This window comes from Myotis yumanensis, unplaced genomic scaffold, assembly GCF_028538775.1.
Source record: "Myotis yumanensis isolate MYYU_CA2020_CCGP unplaced genomic scaffold, mMyoYum1.0.hap1 SCAF_16, whole genome shotgun sequence".
In the NCBI taxonomy this organism is placed as follows: Eukaryota; Metazoa; Chordata; class Mammalia; order Chiroptera; family Vespertilionidae; genus Myotis; species Myotis yumanensis.
Genome location: NW_027223767.1, coordinates 25,960,081 through 25,974,825, shown reverse-complemented (window position 1 = coordinate 25,974,825; position 14,745 = coordinate 25,960,081). Strand labels below are relative to the sequence as shown.

Genomic DNA, 14,745 nt, shown 5'->3' with positions numbered 1-14,745 from the left:
CTCAGCCCCCAGCCACCCAGGGCCAACCCAAGGTGCAGGCAAGCCTCGGATTACGGCTTCCCAGCCTTACAGGGCCTCCTGAGGCTCAGGTAACTAGAGCCATTCGAGGCTTTTGCTGCCAGCAGTGGCAGCAGCAGAGGTTTGATGGGGCATCGCCTTCCCCTGATCGTCGGGTTGCCTCCCACCCCTGAGGGCTCCCGGACTGTGAGAGGGGGCAGGCCGGGCTGAGGTAACCCCCCCTCCAGTACATGAATTTTCATGCACTGGGCCTCTAGTACGTAATAAAAACTTGAAAATATTTCATGACATGGTTCCTATCATCTAATGTAGGTCACAGTTCTATAGTGGGGAATAAATTATAAGAAGAAAGAAAAATTAGAGGTTAATAAGTGTTTTGATGATGCTGTAACATATATGGGATAACTACTTCAGATTTGGAACTCAGAGAAGACTTTTCAGGGGGTGTGCTCGTCATTCATATGAAGATTTTAGGTGAGAGATTTCCAGAACAGAATGTGGGAAATTCCAGGGGAGGTGTATGTGCCTGTGTGAGAGAGAGGGAGAGAGAGAGAGAAAAAAATAGAGAAATAGAAAGAGAAATAGAGGGGCGGGGAGAGAGAGATAAGCTAGGGCTTCTGTGTTATTTTTTGAAGAAGGCTGTCAGGGGCCAATGAACACTCAGCTGAGTGCTGCCATGTAATATAAGCTCAAAAATATTCATTGAACGATTGTGTAAGTTTCCTATATTTTAATTTAAAGGAGAGAGCTTCAAGAGAGCTAGGAGATGAAACAAAAGCTTGTTTTATTGTTATCCTCTAAAAAGTCTTTCATTTTCAAAGGCTGATTTTCCTTGCAAAATGATGATCAGTTTGATCATTTTTATTATTTTAGAAATTTATTTAAAAGAACAATATTTTGATGGTAGAAGAAAATACTGCTTTCAGGGTCCAAGACACCAGTTACCAATGAGCTATGGTCTCCAATTTTCCCTTCCCCATCAGCAACCCCTAGAGCTTCTAGGGAACAAAGCATCTCGAAATCTAGATTGAACCACTCTCAGAAGTTCTTTGAAATCACATCAGGGTTTTGGTTTCTATTGTTTTTTGAAACAATAGATTTAAGAGAGTTATCATTATTCTGGAGCTAATCACATACACACACAAAAGATGGCATTGCTTTGGGTTTTTAAATTCCATTTTATATAACATTGAACAATAGATGTCACTGTTTTGCCAATAAAAATAACTATGAAATTCTTTCATTTGATTATTTTCTTCATAAACAGTCCTTGCACTAAACAGATAAATTACAGGGTTCTGGTAGAAAAAACTCAAATGGTGGCGGCACCTCTTAAATATTAACATCTGTAAGTGTTTTCCCTAAAAAAAAACAAATTAATATTCTCAACTCATTACTTTCTGAATCATTTTAAATATAACCAATATAAAACTGCTTATTCTTACACCGTTATATCAATGTTTTGACAAATAGGTGTCATGACAAGAAGAATTAGAGTCAGGTTGTTTGAGGAGTATGGGCTCAGGTTGGAGAAAGAAACCTCCCAGGGTGTGATTAATTATATTTTAAGTCCATGTAATATTGAGTAAGCTAACCTAATTGACAGAAAACCTATACAAAGTGGAAATCAGTGATAAAGAAGCTGAGAAAGAAGAGAGATGGAGAGTAATGCATTTGAGCCCATCTCTGAGGAGTGGCCCAGTGATGGAGTACACTCCAGATCTCATGGTTGGCGTTAACGCCATCATCAAAATTATACCATTTGCTTAAATGAATCCAAAGTAATGAGGAAGCTAACTTCTGATTCATTTAAGTAAAGTTGCTAAGCTATTGGCAGCCAGAAGATGACCTAGCAAAAATAGTGGATGTGACAATATTTTAAGATAGTGTCTATTTTTCTTATACCTCAGGAAGCATTTATGGAAGAAGATTAGGTGAAGGTAAAAGAAGGCTGTTAAAATTTAACATCTGTTTCCCTAAGTTCTCCACTGATTGTTGCCTACTCTGCTAGAACCCCAAAAAGTGTGTGCCTGATCTCAAAAAGATGCATTCAAAAGTTCAGTGAATGAGCAACAGCCAGCCCCTGAACCTTGGGGGTTGTCTGTCCTGATTGCACTTGCAAAGTGGTTTAGGATTTCGGAAGCCCTTTCCTACTTGGTATCCAGGCTGCTCACCGATGCCTCAGCCCCTTGACAATGACTTCTGGAGCAGGCATTCCACTCAAGCTGATCTCTGAAATGTTATTACTGACTACACATTGTCAAAAGCCAGCCACCTGCTCTGACGCCTTTCTTCTATCCAATAACTGCTTTTTTAACATAGTAAACTGCTTCTCTCCCTTTAAATTCTCCCCTCCTGTGGTTTCTGTACCACTTCCCCTCCCACCGCCCATTTTTTTTTCTTCCACTTTTCTCTCCTGTCCTTCACTAACAATTTTTTACTATCTTGGCCCCTTAAATATTCATGGTCTCAGATTTCTGCCTCTGGCCCTTTTGTCTCTGAATGTTTTTCTAAATGATTGTGTTGATGGGGAATATTTGAGCTACCTTATCTACAACTCATCATGCAACAATTATTTGTTTTCCTCTGTGTACCAGGCGCCATTTTAGATCCTGGAGACACAGGAATCAGTAAGAATAAGGTCATCTCTTCCCTCGGTCCTTTACTTCCAGAGGACCTGGGAGCAGGTTTGCCGTGGAGTTTCTTGCTAGAGGTCAGCCCAGGCCAGGTGCATGCCAGACTGAAGATATGACCCCTTCCTTAGATCAACTGTTTTGCCAACACAGGCAACTGTGAAAGACTAGGCATTCGCCGGTGACAACTGCCCATGTGAAAATTTTAGTTTCTGCCATTGCAGAATGACTTCTCAAAATAGGGTTTAAAAATTTCAAACCAAGACAATTGTACTTTTCCTCTTACTGTAGCTAGGTGAAATAGATCGGAAAATATAAATGTCCACACATGAGTGTTGGCGAGCTGTAAGTTGTCAGGGATCATGTGAGATTCTGATACACTGAATAAGACATTATCCCTGCCCTCAAGGAGCCTAAATTTTATTGAGAAAGACAATGTTGAGCCAACTTCTGGCTGGTTTTCCTTTACTTACACCAAAGAATTTAGCCTTCTTACTTCTTTGAATGTCTGTCCATCTATTTTTGGTCAACTGGGTTGTTCCACCATCATTTCAAACTGAGGGATGGATCAGTTTTTTTGTGTGTGTGTGTGTGTGTGTTTTTTTCCCTGAAATGTTCACCTGTCCCTTTGGATAAACTAATCATGGACTTCAACTGTCCCATAGCACTTCTTATAGCAGGTTAGCACTTTTTAAAAATATATATTTTTATTGATTTCAGAAAGGAAGGGAGAGGGAGACAGAAACATCAATGATGAGAAAGAATCATTGATCGTCTGCCTCCTACATGCCCCCCCACTAGGGATCAAGCCCTCAACTTGTGCACATGCTCTGACCAGGAATCAAACTGTGGCCTCTTGGTTCATAGGTCCATGCTCAACCACTGAGCCACAACAGTCAGGCAAGCACATTTTAAAAATATATTTCTAGCAATGCAAGGCTTTGTCTCCTTATTTAAATGATACGCTCCTTAAAGGCAGGGGCAATTATATACCCAGGTTACTAACTTTAGCACAAAAGATTACCAACACAATTTTACTTTACTGAGACTTTTTACGTTGATTTCCCAAATCATTCTGTGAGATTAGTGTTGTCATTTTAGACTTTTTAAAGACAGATTTGAAAGTAATAAAAGATACAGAGGGCCAAATTGCTTGTTTGATGTCACATAGCTACTAGGAGGCAACACTAAAGCAATTACAAAATATTTTACTCTAAGTCTGGCATTTTACTCCATGTCCAGAGAGCATAAGATTAACAATTCAAATTCACTGGTGTGGCCCAGTGTGGTCCTCACAGACCTTATGATACACCTAAACATGGCATATTAACTGGCACCATATCAAAACTTTTATTTTCAATTATTTCAGAGTAAAACTCTGTGCTTGTTTATTTGAGTATTCCCCCCATTGTCGATTATTTCATTCGTTTCCTCTGTTACCATTCAAACCTTTGTATTCTACTCATCATTGGTAGTTGGCTTTCCTCAAGTTCATGACCCCCTCAAATACCCAAGTACAGGAGGCTGTCTGGGTCTGTCTAGCTTTTTATCTTCAATTATTGATTGGTTCAATATCTTCTTTAAACCCTTAAAATCCTCTGTCTATATTTTTTCTATTAATTTCTGAGACTATTTTTATTTAAGCTTAGAAAGGAAATGCCTTGAATAGAAAAAAAAATCACATTGCAGAAAAATGATGTGTTAAGGTTTTCTATCAGCAGTCGATCTTTTGAAGACTAAAAGGAATTGTAGAAATACTTAATAAATGACAGGTTTGCTTTGAAGATAATATTCTACACTTTTAATAACAGGCAATCTGGACATCTTTCTTAAACAGTACATGCTACACACTGTGTTTCTGCTATTAAACGGATATTCTAAATCAGTAATCAAATTGCAAAGAAAAATAATTTATTCATTCTTTTATCCAGCACATAAATATTTATCTAAGACTCTCATACATACTGTTTTATTATGTATACTGTTGAGAATAATTTCACTGAAGAAAGTAATAGAATAATAGTATAAAACCTTAGTGTCACAGACTAATTGTGGAAAGGATAATTTGAAATCATGAAACCTTAAGTTCAGTATTTCAAAAGCAGTTTTATTAATTGCAGGTTCATGCAACAATTCAAAATGAGTTTGTCCACTACAGAAATGGAGAAAAGCTGCTTTAATTAACAGAGAAGCAGAGAGTATAATCTTCATGTCAACTTTTTGTGTGTAAATGAATGTTTCCAAAGTACTGAAAGTATTTATTTTTCTCATTTTAGAAGCTCTGGCATTTTCTGAATAATCTTGTTAGAGCATTAATTTACTTTACATTTTCCTTTGAAACTTCAGGGCATCTGTGTGAACTGTCAACAATCCTCTTTTAGTGGACCCCAATTAAATTATTTCCTGAGACTTCCATTTACATAATGTCTGATTTTCTAATGTTCCTATTAAATTTAATGCTATGTGTTTTGAGAACATTTCAAGTACCATGTATATTCTCAGAAAAAATTAACATCAGTGGAAATATTCATGTGTACTTGTTAAGGAAGAATGACAGCTCAATAGAAGCAATTACACTAAGACTAGTTAGCAACCCAGCATTTTTTTTTAACTAAAGGAGAGATTTTAGATTGTGTTATGCAGATGTGGATGTCAGAATCCATAAGAAAAACATATAACTATGTATGTAAAATTGTGTGTGTATATACACATACACATACAAACATAAATAAATTTATTTGCACAGCCTTTCCAAAGAAAGAATTGAGAAAAATTGGAGTTAAATTGCTCTCAGGACTTTCTGTTCATTTTTATAACTTTCCTCAATTTCCAAAACCTGCAACAGACAAGCAAAAACTAAATAAAAACCCACTAAAAACGAACATATATCCCTCCAGGTGGCATTCAACATTGTCTTGTCATCTCTATTTCTGCTTTCCAACAACAGGTACCATTAGTTACCTATGTTGATATGCTGCTCTCCCTTACTTGTTAAATTTCAACATAAAATAAAAATCTTCTTAATTTGGGTGAGATTGATTAGAACATATTTTTAGAAATTTTATTGATATATAGTTTGTCTCCAAAGTCATGTATGAAATGCATAAATCATTATGTTATTTATGCCAACAAATATATTATTATCAAGATAGGGTAATGAGCTATGTTACTAAGGATATACTTCTTAGTAAGATACTTCTCTTTAGGAAGTAATACGTCTCTTTAGGAAGGTGCCAAAGAACAAAAATGCAGTCAGGATATAAAGGGTCAAAATTGCAGAGAGCTATAGCAACAAAAAGTGAATTAGTGATTGCTTAGGGTTGGGGGCTAGGGGATTAAGGGACAATGCCTAAAGGGTGTAGGGTTTCTTTCTGGGATAATGAAATGTTTTAAAATTGATTGTGGTAATGAGTGCACAACTCTGTTAATATACTAAAAGCTGTTAAAAAAAATAAAAGATCACAGAGAAAAAGAGAATTACTTTGACATTGTCATTACATTCACTCCTGTTTTTCCCCCAAGGATGACGCTTGTGTGTGAACAATATGCCCAAACAAAGCAGTAGCCAAGTAAATATTGGCAGAGTCTCTCAGGAACATGGTCTCATAGGAGTCCCAAATTGAAGTTCCAGGCCTACTAGCCAACAGGACTGATTTTGCAGAAAAGGAGACCATAGAAAAGTGAGACATACATTCTGTGTGCAAATTATTCTTTAAGCATTTGTAACTCTAAAGCTAAACTATATTCTAAAAGGGGTAATAAAAACATAAAGCTATTGAAAAGAGCTTACAAACTTACCAGATAGCCTGGCTGGTGTGGCTAAGTGGTTGAGTATTGAACCATGCACCAAGAGGGCACTGGTTTGATTCCCAGTCAGGGCACTTGCCCAGGTTGCAGGCTCTATCCCCATAGGGGCCGTGCAAGAGGCAGCCAATCGATGCTTCTGTTTTTCTCTCCCTATCCCTTCCTCTAACTCTAAAAAATCAATTAAAAAACATTAAAATAAACACCTTAGCAGATCATTTAGCAAGCTTATAGTTTGGGGAAGGCAAGTTCCCGTGAAGGTGGAGCATTTCAATTAAGATGTCAGACATGTTATCGTCAAAAATTAAGGGTAACCAGAACTGTGGATCCATTAGAATAGGCTTTACCTGTGATGCAGGGACTGATGAGTAAAATGAGGAAGGAATGCAGCTTCTGGGATACTGGTCATGTTCTACATCTTAATATATGTGGTGGTTACAGATGTGCATTCACTTTGCAAACATTCATGGAATGATTATAGTTAAGATTTGTATACTTCACTGTATGCTACACTTTATTAAAAATAAAATAACAAAAATGGTGTTATTAATATTAGATTGTTGAAACTCCTAATAAGCTACAAACTTGTGTGTATAACAGGAATGGTGGTAGAGAGTAGCGCAAGGGTGAAGGTAGTAGTGGAACAACAGGACAATGACAGTAACAAAAAATAATGATAAACAAGCACTAGCCACTGGCATAACAGATGGGAGAGAAAGAGAGAGAAACTAAATAGACCTTCCGATCTTTTGAAGGAGATGCTATAATTATTGTGGTTCATATAGAAGGAAAGAGCTCAGTGGGGCTTAGTTACTTGCCTAAAATTACAGATATTTATATAATAGAAATGGGGCTGGAACCTAGGTAAGATTAGTAACCCCATACTTTTTAATTGCATAAAAAAAAACCTTAGATTAAAAATCATCTCAGAGGATGGGGTAGAAAATAGTAAAGGCGGTCAAAAATATGGTGGACAGAGGACGATTTGACTTTGGGTGGTGGGCACACAATGCAATATACAGGTCATGTAGCATAGAAATGTACGCTGAAGCCTAGATGATCTATTAATGAATGTCACCCCAATAAATTTCATTTAAAAAATAAAAAAAATATCATTTTGAAAGGAAGGTCATCTCATGCTAAAGGACAGATTTTCAGAGTTTTGTTTGCTTTAATAATAATAATAATAATAATAATAATATAACTTCACCTGCAGAGATAAACCAACAGAGGAAAATATTTAGAGGCCATAATATTGGCTAGTTACTAAAGATCGAATGTTCCTGATGATCCTGATTGTTTTACACCGATAGCTTTTGCCTCAGACATTACTATTCTACTTACTCCATGATAGTTATGTGTCAAAATTCCCAATGTCAGTTAGGCCTTTGCAACTTAAAAAAAATTAAAAATAATAGGCAATGTCTACCAAAGGTAGTAACAGTATTGGAATACTGTTTTCTATGTCCCCAAATTTCCCCAACCTGCCCTGCACTTTGTTTGCAAATCATTCCATTTTATTCTTAAAAGGTTTGGAACTGCTAGACTTGGAACCAAAAGACCCTTCATTATTTTATTATGGCATTTTATAAATAAAAATGTTTGCTTAAGGTAGATGTGTATTAGGTTATCATATTTACATATCAGATTAATCCTTTTTGTTTGTGAAAGGAGAGACTCTGTGATCCCTAAATCAACAAAATGTGCTCCTGATTGAATTGATCTCAGGCACTGATATTTCTCACATTCCCCCTGAGGCTTTTATAGGATGTATTTCACTGCAGGTCAGACCTTCTGCTATGGCTTTGCTGACTTGTTCCCTACCTTAATTTGATGGGCGAAGGCTTTTTATGTGACTCATGCAAACACATAATTTGGTAAGGAGTGTAGTGGGAAAAAAGCTTGCAGACACCCTAGCCAACAAAGTCAATGCTTATGACACACACACACACACACACACACACACACACACACACACACATTGTATCACTCTAAGGATGTACAGTACTTTTCCATTTCAAAGCAAAACGAAAAAATAAACATCCCTCTCAATTCTAGGGTCTTACACAGAGCCTCTGAACAAAAATTCCTCACAAGTGTTCTCCTTAGATATACTGCATTGTGTCCCCCTTGGTGTATTCCGAGTCTCACCCCTTGAATCTATAGTACTTTGTCTTCCTAGACACCAGTCTGGGGTGCCTGTCCTGCTCAGAGCTAGGTTCTTTCACGGTCGGGTTTCTTAACTTCACAACTATTGAAATTTTTAACCAGATGACCATTTGTTGCTGGAGGATGTCTGGTTCATTGTAGGATGCTGAACAGCATCCTTGGCCCTCTGCCCACTATATACCAGTATCACCACTCCCTTCATACGCAGTTTTGGCATCTGAAAATGTTTTCAGACTTTGCCAAAAGTCCCCAGGAGGCAAAAAGTTTCCCAGTTGACAACCACTGCCCTACATACAGTATGATAACGAACTATAGAAATATAGAGGAAGATTTAAGCTTTCTTTATATCTAGATGATTTAGGCAATTTTTTTATTTATAAGAAAGGTAGCAACTACAGCACCGTACCCATAATTTCAGATCTGATCTCATGCCATTGGCTTCACTCTACCTTTCTCTTCTGTTGGAGGTCAGCTCGCAATAATTTAAGTTTCTTTTGAATTCCAGTCAGAATACCTATTTTCTGCTCCAAAGTGGACAATAACTGGACAATGCAAAAATGAACATCATAGTTTACCCCGTCGGCTGTCTTCTGGATACTGTCCCCTGGCCACTGGCTGGGTTCCTTCCGTGAAGTCATGGTTTTCTCCGTCAATGGAGTGGCTAAAGTTTCCATTTCTCTAGTCTCTTCCTCCTCCTCAGTCTGCATAGGCGGTGGCGTTTTCCTAAGTTCCTCCCTCTGAAGGGACATTTCTGGATTTCTGATGTGATTCTCCAACAGCCTTGGCACCTCATGTCCAACCTGAGAGAGACAGCCCTGGCGGGGCCTGAAATCTAGAGTCAATTCTTTCACTCGATTTGCGTATCTTAAAGTGTTGAGGGTATTTTCGCAGGAGGACATCCCTGGAGAGATGGTAGCGATCATGCACGTGGAGGAGTTCTGCCCGATAAAGGAATCGCGGAGCACCTGGGTGAGTTTGCTGGCTCGGAATGGGGTGTGAGACTTGTTCTGCCCCAAAGCCCGGATGCACTCCTTGAGCGCCAGGAGACTCTTGTTAATGTCCGCCCCTTCCAGCTGCCTCTTCCTGTTGGCCTTGGCAGTATCGGCTCCCCTTTCGTTCCCAGCCAAGTCGACCAGAGAAAACTTGCCGTGCAGGGCCCCTCGGGACTTGAGGATGATCTGGAGCACGGCGTGGCTCCTGGAAGAGTGGGCATTGACGGACGTCTGCCCAGATGTCCGGCAGCTGTTGCCTCGCTCCACCAGGTTCAGCAGGTCCTCCACACAGCACACCTCCCGCTCCTGCAGCCCGACCACGTGGACTTGCTGACCGCCATCCTCCAGGACCTGCAGCTGCTTCTTGCAGTTGAGCAGATCGAACACCTTGCCCCCGTAAATCTCAAAGAACGTGCCATAGACTTTGAGGCCCAGCTTCTCGTAGGCGGGGGTGTTGAGCAGGAAGAAGACATCCTGCGCCGCCAGGGCGTAGATGCCCTTGGAACAGTTCTGGGCCTTTCCCAGGAAGGCCCCGCCCATGGTGTACGTTTTCCCGCTGCCCGTCTGCCCGTAGGCAAAGCAGGTGGCCATGCCCTGGCGGAAGACCGACTCCACCAGCGGCTGGGCCGTGAACTTGTACACCAGCTCGTTGGAGGCCGTGTCGTCGAAGGCGTGGTCGAAGCAGAAGGTCTGGTTCTCCAGGTAGCGCGTGAGGTCCACCTTCTGCTTGGACTCGTGCACCAGGACCACGTGGTCCGAGGGGATGGTGATGATGTCCAGGTCCTTCATGGCGGCCTCGTGCTGGTTGAGGGGCCGCTTCCGCACGCAGACGCAGATGCGCCGGTCCCCCCGCGGCGGCCCCAGGCGGGACACCTCGCTGCGGTCCAGGCGCCGGCGGTACTCCTCGATCATGTGCATGATCTCATGGTGGGGGTTTCCCGCGTGCACATCCAGGGCGCGCTGGGCTCGGATCGCCACCTGCAGCTGGCGGCGCGTCTCCCGCTGCTTTTGCAGCTTCTCAATGCTCCGCAGGCAGGGGGACTTCTTCCACTTCACCAGGCAAGGGCTGCCGGGGACGGTCACAGACAGGCTGTCCCCGGAGGGGGTCTCGCTTTTCGGGGGGATCCTGGCGATCCACCGCGTGGACACACGTTGGTCCCCGATGGCCGAAGAGGGTGCTAGTGACAAGGAGGACAGCGACCTGGACCGCGTGGCCTGCTCCGCCGAGGCCAGCGAGGGGTTCAGGAGGAAGATCGTCTCCAGATCGATCTTCTTGCCTTTTTTGACGCCTTCTTCCACCCACTCGACCGTGACCCAAGTGTTTTCTCGTTTGAACTCCGTGACGACAGCGAGGTGGATCCGCCCGTCGCTGCGCTGGATCGCCACGCAGACGCCCACCTGGACGTCGCGGGAGGGGGCCAGCAAGGGTTTCAAGGACGAGAGGCGCCGGGCGGCAGGGAGGCACAACTGGCTGGCCATCGTGAAGGATGGAGGTGACAGGACTCACGTCTGGGGGTCCTTGGGGTTGGAGCATCAGGACCGGAGCCCAAGCCAGTCTGAAGTGTCCCCAGCACTGAGCGCGCCTGCGTTTGCACCGGCCTTTGTGACCCGCCAGCCAGCACTGGGGCTCTGCCTGGGCCACCCACGTCACAAAGAAGTGGGGAGAAGGACGAGGGCCTCCAGATGAAAGGTGGATGGAAAAAAACCCCACATCTGTGGTGCTAGGTGCCAACACAAAGGCAGCCGGAAGAGAGACATTGTTCTCCACCACTGGGGGCGCAGGGATCGGCGTTGGGTACACAGTCCATGGGCCTGTGCGCCTAAGCGTTAGAAACATAGTCTTTCTGAAGTCTTAGCCTGTCCTCTCAAAGCTAAGTGCTTTAGTTGAGAACAGGTGAGTGCTCCCTTCAACTTCAGCCTCCCCCCCCCCCCCCCCCCCCCAGCGATCAGAGGGAGCAAGTGAAGGTGAAGCTATTGGCGCATCCCAGGCTTCAACTGACTGTCCTGGAGAACTCCCTCAGGCATGACATCTTCCCCCGCACCCTACCTCCGGACTTGTTTACGGTGGTAGCTTAACGTCCAGTGGGCTTTCTCAGAACACAATCAAAATGAGCTGGACGCAGGGAGTTCTGATCATTGGCAAATACTATGCAACTTCCTTTGGTACATCTGGGTTTTCAAACTCAAGCTATTTATCATATGGGCTCTGACAGCTATAAAGTGAGTCTTGTACTGACAGAAGCCAAAACAGGTCTTTGTCGTCGTCTCCTCCTCCTCCTCCTCCTCCTCCTCCTCCTCCTCCAATCTTCACTTGGAGTTCGGTAGCCATTTCCCAGCCCCTGGAAGTCTTCTGTAACTGTGCCATCTTTCAATCTCCTCACCAGTGATGACGTTTCCCTGGGCAACCTCATCCTGTCAGGGGCTCAGTCTGTTTCTCACATTGTCTCTGGCGTTATTTTAACAGGTCATTTCTTCTTAATCCCCTGCTTACAAACATGTCAGTAGCTCTCTATCATCCTAATTGATCAGCACAAACTCCACAAGAGGCCACATGATGCATCTGGCCTTTCCTATGTTTTCATCCTCCATCTTTATCACCGTCCTTACTCAGTCTACAGTGCAGCCATACTGAAGAGCTTGAGGTTCTTCAAACTCAGCATTTTTCTTTCAAATTTCTAATTTTTAGCCCAGTGCTTCTCAGTATTGGGGTGTATAACATTCACCTACAGGGCTTGTTAAAACACAGATTTCTGGGCCCCACCCCTTCTGGATCCGCTAAGTATGAGGTAGGGTTCGCTTGTAACAACTTCCCAAGTGAAGCTGCTGCTGCTGGCTCTGGGAGCACACGCTGAGAATTCCTGCGCTAGCCCTCTGAGCAGAATAGCCTTTCTTTCCTGCCTCAGTTTCTTGAACTCTTCAATCCCATCTCAAATGGTACTACCTCTGGGAAGTTTCTCTGTTGATAATGATCAGTCAAAATACCCTTAAACTGAGATATCTCTTCCTAAGAAATAGTATCTATTACTAGTTGGGTTTGTTTGGTCAGGGGGACCTATGACCTTCATTTTCAGTAGTGACTATTAAAAAAAATCCCATAGGTTAACATGATGATAATCTGTTTGTAGAGAGTCATTGGGCTATTTTTACAGTGTTGATAATCTGGAACTTCATTTGCAACAATATCCTCGTTTTTATCTACTGAGACAAATTCAGAATTCAGACACCCTCTACATCAGTGATGGCAAACCTTTTGAGCTCGGCGTGTCAGCATTTTGAAAAACCCTAACTTAACTCTGGTGCCGTGTCACATATAGAAATTTTCTGATATTTGCAGCCATAATAAAACAAAGATTTATATTTTTAATATTTATTTTATATATTTAAATGCCATTTAACAAAGAAAAATCAACCAAAAAAATGAGTTCACGTGTTACCTCTGACACGCGTGTCATAGGTTCGCCATCACTTCTCTACATAATGCTCTTACTTTATGGATAAGAAAATACTGTGACTCTTTGGTAATGATGTAAAGATATAGTACTTGCTAAGGTGTGAAGACCTAGGTACAAATGGTGGCATCATTCTTGGTCATGGCCTGGATGGCCATTGAGTAGATGAGGAGATTCTCTAGATGGGAGACTGACACCATCATAATTTTTTTGACTGAATATAACCAAGCAATAAGAACATACTAAATGCTTACCATATGCTATTTCCTGTGCCAAAGAAATTCTACCCTCAGGAGTTTACCATTTGCACATTTTGCTTTATGTACCTCCTAAGAAACATATGCCTTGACAAACAACTGATATAGTCTCTTTATTTCAAATTCCCTTTTCCAAAGCCGAACAAGTACCGTGTGCAGCCTTATAAGGAAGGGTTGTGTGGGAGAAAGAAGGTAAGCACAGGAAATGAGCTTAGTAATTTTCATTTATTAAATACAGGTATATTGCCCTGTTGGGGGCCTGTCAGATTTACTTTACAGGACAGAATGTGATTTCTAGTCTCATATCAGATACAAACCTCCCAGGAGAAATGCATCAGAGATGCAGCTTTCTCACACCGGTTTAACAGATGTCAGGCAGCTGTTTGGTCTGTTTGATCACCTTGGGGGTCTGTACTTTTCCATATATGGATACAGCCTGAGATCGATTTAATTCTTCAGGGGAGCTTAGTAGATTTCCCCAAATCTCTTTGAAGAAATGGGATTCATCATTTCCAGTTTAAAAGTTATTTTTTAAAGAGTCTAGAAGTACCTTCCTAAGTATATGCCTCTAGAAAACAAAGGGAAGATTAACTTTTAGAATGATAATAGTATTTTATCCTGACAGCTAGCGCGTATCTGTGTCTGTCTTCTGATATTTCACCGTTCCCTCCATGCACCACACTTAAGCAGAGCAGACAAGTCCACCTTTCTCTCACCCTGGCACTGATTTCATAGGCAAGCATTGTTTCTATGACAACAGCATTAACTCAGAGTCATCTTTCCACAGTTTATTAAACAGCATTGCTTACTTGGGGATATTTATGGTTCCTATATATCTGTTGATTGTGTGAAAGTTAGTCTGTGAAGTTATGATGAAACTAACACTGTCAGTGTCTCACTTCAAACCCTTTCATGTTGGGTTATCTTTCAGTTTTCAGCATGCTACCGTGAGAGGCTTGAGTGTTATTTGCTTGTAACTACACAAGAATTATAGAAGTCATGTTACTCATGCACATAGTAGGTGCCTTGGGAGTTCAGCGTCAGCTCTTTAACTTGAAAGCCATGGGCTGTATTTCTTACCCGTAGAGTCTTCTTTAGATTATGCAATTCAGGGTATTTAAATTAATTTGCTATGGAACAAAAATCAATGAGGGACACATAATACTTGTGTGAGAAATAATTATAGGAATTTGGGTATTTTTCTAGAGAAGTTTTGAGAGACAGACCCTATAAAAGGCTACCCTATTGAGGAGTAACATAATTTGTTGTGTATGATTTAAGGTCTGTGAGCATTCAGTAAGTCAAGTGCTAAGCCATCAAGACTCAACTCAGCATCACTTCTCTTGAAAAGCATTCCTTGATATCCACAGCTTCCCTTCCGCTACCTAAGTCACACCTTAATGAGTCACCTTCCTCTCAATTC

The 14,745-nt window shown here is 41.7% G+C and overlaps 1 protein-coding gene across 1 annotated transcript; it reads right to left on the bottom strand.

Moving 5' to 3' along the window:
* Positions 1-9,064: 9,064 nt before the first annotated feature.
* Positions 9,065-11,095, bottom strand: KIF2B (kinesin family member 2B). Its single transcript, XM_070394247.1, has one exon. It carries the CDS (start codon positions 11,093-11,095, stop codon positions 9,065-9,067), a length of 2,031 nt encoding a protein of 676 aa, XP_070250348.1.
* Positions 11,096-14,745: the final 3,650 nt, after the last annotated feature.